General features: G+C 44.8%; 1 protein-coding gene across 1 annotated transcript; it reads right to left on the bottom strand.

The window, feature by feature from the left end:
- Positions 1-1775: 1775 nt before the first annotated feature.
- LOC119464778 (pyruvate dehydrogenase [acetyl-transferring]-phosphatase 2, mitochondrial) lies at positions 1776-4123 on the bottom strand. The gene is made up of 2 exons (XM_037725716.2): positions 3682-4123; positions 1776-3417 (listed from the first exon to the last, which is right to left on the bottom strand). The coding sequence occupies exons 1-2, from the start codon at positions 3820-3822 to the stop codon at positions 2140-2142; spliced, it is 1419 nt and encodes a 472-aa protein (XP_037581644.1). The 5' UTR covers positions 3823-4123; the 3' UTR covers positions 1776-2139.
- Positions 4124-4717: the final 594 nt, after the last annotated feature.

The following is a 4717-nucleotide window of genomic DNA, read 5'->3' on the forward strand; positions in this document are numbered from 1 at the left end:
ATTTATTGTAACTTTCCTGTTCCTACACTCCATTATCTTCTCCATGGCAGTGGAACAGTTAACACTGATAAACAAGGCATCTCTTTGCATGCGGCCTATCCCTTTCTAATGAGTACAATAAATTGCTACTACTACCTAATACTATATGCTTATCAGTATCGGCAATGGCAGAAGGCTAATACCAAACTTGCATAAGCATACTTTTAACAACTGCTTGCAGCAAGATATATCAATAAAAATATGTTTCTGTCGGCAAACGTCACACAGCAAAGGCCATTTCATTAAAACTAAATGTGAGTGGCATATGCGACTTATACAAATAGGTCGGATAAAATTTTACTGCGAGCACTGCTGCAACTTAATTTAAATTATGACCCATTGACATAAATGGCAGCACCAATGCAGAAAAGAGCAGCATGGTTGAACACTTGTGCGGTCACACATTGGTTAGTAACCTCTTCCAGTGAACCTGTTTGCTTTTCCACGTGTTGTGGAATTTTTTTTTCAGAACTTTAAAGGGACACTAAAGGCAAATACTAAGTCAAAATGGATTGAAAGATCATGCTTCTGTAATAAAGAATTTTTTATTCGTAATGAAACAGCTTTTTGAATCGAGAAAATGACGAAAATAGAAAATAAAAGTGGTGCCATCTGTTGTCGACTGTGGTACCTCATGTGTGGCATCATCACCTCTAATTCACAGAGAGCGGCCGCGACCTGACACTGCTAGGAAGCCTAAATGCGAGCGCTGTTTTACAGCGCTTGCATGTAGGCTCCCTAGTTACTGCGAACGGCATCACTTTTCTCTGTTTACAACGGCCAAGGCGACAAGGCGGCAACGTGTAGCAATTGACCATCATGCTGGCTCCAGCAGCGAAAGCTCAAGTGGCTGTAACTGGTAACCTGAACCCAAGCAGAGCCGCAGAGTGACTCACACAAGCTGGACACCTACACCCTCCAAGCAGTACGCTTTGTATATAGAGCTCAATAAAGAGCCTATAAAAGATATAACAATGGCTTTGTTGTGGGCGGTTCAAATTGAGAAGCAGCAGAGGTACCTTCGACGGCAAAGTCCTAGGTGAGAAATGATATATTGACAGGCAGAAAACGATCATAGCGTTCTAGGTGAATACTCTGTCGATCTATCTCTACTTAATACTTTCCTTTAGTGTCCCTTTAAAGGCATTGCAATGCACAAGAATGACAGAAAATGCCACAATGCAGCTGGAATATTTTCAAAGCTTCAATACCAACATGCCCAGCAGTTGGCAGTGTTTCAACAAATGTTCGTTATAACATCATGTACTTTTGCTTGCTTCAAAGAAAAAAACCCACCCTCTCCATAACACCATTAAACATAAGTGACGTTTGCTTCATATACTTATTTCTCTCTGAATTACCGTAGTAAAACAATTTTATTATTGCACATAGAATGATCTCCCCTGTAAAGATCTTGTTGAAAGGTCACTGTCAAATAAACAGTACCAAGCCTTGGCGATTATCTCATTAGTGCGTGTCAAACCGCAGCAGTGCGTCTATAGGCAGCAACACTTAGGTCAGTTTCCATGTATTGTCATGCGAATAAATAAATAAATTGATTATTTATTTATTAAATAAGACTATTTCAAATAGCCACAAAGTAGCAGGAATGCACTCACAGTGCTTTCCTGCTTCTTTACTGCAACATTTCGATGTGATGTATTGCAAATAGAGAACACTGCTTGTGCACAACTAATTTCTTGATGAATTATATTGGAATTGGTGATAAGAAAGGATTTTGCTGTGCCATAAGACTGTCAACATAATTTATTAGGAACCCTACGGTAATTACTACACACAGAGGTGTCCAGAGCAGTCCTCAAACACCAATCTATTATTTACCCTCTTCAAGTTGTTGCTATTCCCATAGTAACAACTGCAACTAAACATCTGGTTGCCATGGCTTTCACATTCTGAAATTGTGCGGAACATTTTGTAGACTAGACAAACCTCCTGCTAGCTGCTATGTGCGTTAGCACCATGGGAGTGGCAGTTTTTCTTGCTTCTTTTTCTGCACAATAAATATTTTTACATAAAATATCACAATGAGAGGGCGAAGCAGATGAAGACGGAGCAATAAATACATCATGTCCAGAGCTGTTAGCCGGCAGGTGAAAGCCGAAGGAAGTCGGAGTCAAAGTAGATGACAACAATAGAAATGTCATCACGAAAGCTGCGCACCACTTCTTGTGGCAGTGCCAGCATGGCAGCCAGCTTGCTGTGCTCAATGCCATATTCAGTGCGCCCCAGTGCATTACGGATGAGGTGAGTTGCTGCATTGGCATCTGTAGGCTTCTGGGCCAAGTCTTTCTGGCGAGCAGCAAGAATGTGTGCCACCTGGATGAGGCGCATGTTGGGCTGGGGCAGGCGCAGTCGGTCCAATGTTTGCCGGCCACTCATGTGCTGGCCTACAAGCTTTGCTACACGGTGCGGTTGCAGCTGCTCCCAAAGGCCATCAGAGGCCAGCACCAAAAATTTGTCATGAGGGCCTAGATGGTGGTGGGTCACTTCAGGTGCACCAGTCAGGTAAGGAGGTGTACAGTAGTTATGTGGCAGGGCATGAGGTCCAGCCAATGGTACCAGAAGCTCGGTCACCTGGCTGACAGGCCACTTATAGTTGTAGTCTCCCAGAGCCCGTAGTGGTGCCAGTTGGCCCAGCAACCGGTCCTGCCGCACCACTGTGTTGTGTTCAGACTCTGGATGCTCGCTCAACACACGGCGAAGCTCTGCTATGTTGTCTGTGTTGTGCTCCAGACTGAGGGGCTTTGCTCGCCAGCTGGAGTCTTCAGTGAGGCTTCCCAGTACTGCCCTGCAGTCGCCTGCCGAGGCCACATGCAAATGCAGCCCATCCACATGCACGACGCAGGCGCAGGCTCCCATCAGAGCATACCGCAAGGAGTCTTGCCACTTTTGCTCAGTTACTTCACATGAAATGTCAGCATCCAGTTGCAAGAAAGCTTGGTGCAGGGCATCTTGCATTGAAAATGGCCTTCCAACACTTGAAAGCAGTTTATGAGCAAAGGCATGGAGGCTGTCAAAGTGTGCGTGATTTTGCTCGTCTGTTAAAGAGTCTATACAGTGCATAACTTGAACAAGATGTGTCCTATTATTTTGTTCTATGTATTCCTTAAGTAGAGAGTGGGGAAGAATAGAGAGTGCTATGTAGTCAAACAGGCGTTGGCTCACAAGTTGTGCAAAACCAGGTCCGCCGTGTCCGTCGAACACGCCGAATAAATGTCCCGTAGTGAGCAGGCAGCGAGCAATAACAAGGCGGTCCTCCATGGGGCTGTTGGAGGCAAGCTGATTTGTATCGAAGGACCGCAGAGACCGGGCTTGTACTTCTCTTGACGTTTCATTGCTTCGGAGGATCTTTGATACCTGCGGGAATAAGCAGTTCCAGATAAGTCCCTTCAAATATCTTACAATTTACAAAACTCCAACGTGCGAATCATGCGGTGAATTCTGCCATAGATAACAGCATAATGAAAAACAAAAACACACTATTCGCGGAGCGTGCTGTTCGCATGGGGTCTGTCTTTTGACTGGAACCACAATATTAAAGCAAAAGCTCCATAAATGACGTGAAAGGTGGGAAAGAAGGTTATTTGAGGCGGACACTCGGCATGTTACTAAAGACGTTACCTCCGGAGGCCCTAGTCTCGGCGCTCCAAAGAGGTCGCTCCGTGAGCGTGGCTGATGCTTAACGGTCAGGCAGAAAGCAGGTGCAATTCTTCGAAGCCTTGGAAGCGCTAGATGCCGAAGTCCAGTCAAGGTCGTTGCCATCGCTTTCTCCAAATCATTTGTATTTTGCTTAACCCCAGAGGTGTTCCTACTCAAAAGTCGTCTGGGTGCTTATAGTAAAATATGTCGCCATTCTCGTGAGCATAGCTGCTTAGACATTAACCATTCAGGCATTCGACGCACTGCGATCGGTTAACGCAATAACTCCAACCACCATGACTCCAACCAGCGCCTCTCAAACAACTACTATCATGCACGTCGCCATGAATGTGGCCAGATGCCATAATCATTCTGCCGCAGCTACACATGGCTACACACCTACAAAAAGCTATGCATCCTGTGAAGGTGTGCGTTATCACTTGTAATCTCTAACGCAACAATGTGCAATAATCTTGTCATGCTTCGAGTAGTTTACAAGGCTAGACATAGGTCACAAGTAAATTGCACATTTTAATTTTCAGAGTCGCCGTTCCAGCTCGGTGAGTGGGAGTTGCGCGGGGAGTTCGGAAGGTTAGAAGATAATCTGTTCTCATTGACGCAGTGTATTGAAATAGCAGAAAAGGAACAACCGGCCCCTTTGGCTCGCATTCCTGGTATATCAAGGGAGCCTATGACAGTGTAATCCAAAAGAATTGTGGGACATACTGGGCACTCTAGATGTGGAAGATGGAGCAAGTAATATTTTAAAAGATATCTATAAAAGTAACAAGGTGCTTATAAAATGGGAAACAAGGTATCTGGGGCTATAGAGATACAGCAGGGCTTAGGCAGGGGTGCCCTCTGTCACCTCTGTTTGTTCATGCTGTATTTACAAGGATTTAGAGAAAAAATAGAGAGGAGCGGACTCGGCTTCAACCTTTCCTTTTTCAAGCAAGGAGAACTGGATTAACAGTCATTACCAGGACTGATGTACGCGATGACATTGTACTTATGGCTG

Source organism: Dermacentor silvarum, chromosome 1 (assembly GCF_013339745.2).
Source record: "Dermacentor silvarum isolate Dsil-2018 chromosome 1, BIME_Dsil_1.4, whole genome shotgun sequence".
In the NCBI taxonomy this organism is placed as follows: domain Eukaryota; kingdom Metazoa; phylum Arthropoda; class Arachnida; order Ixodida; family Ixodidae; genus Dermacentor; species Dermacentor silvarum.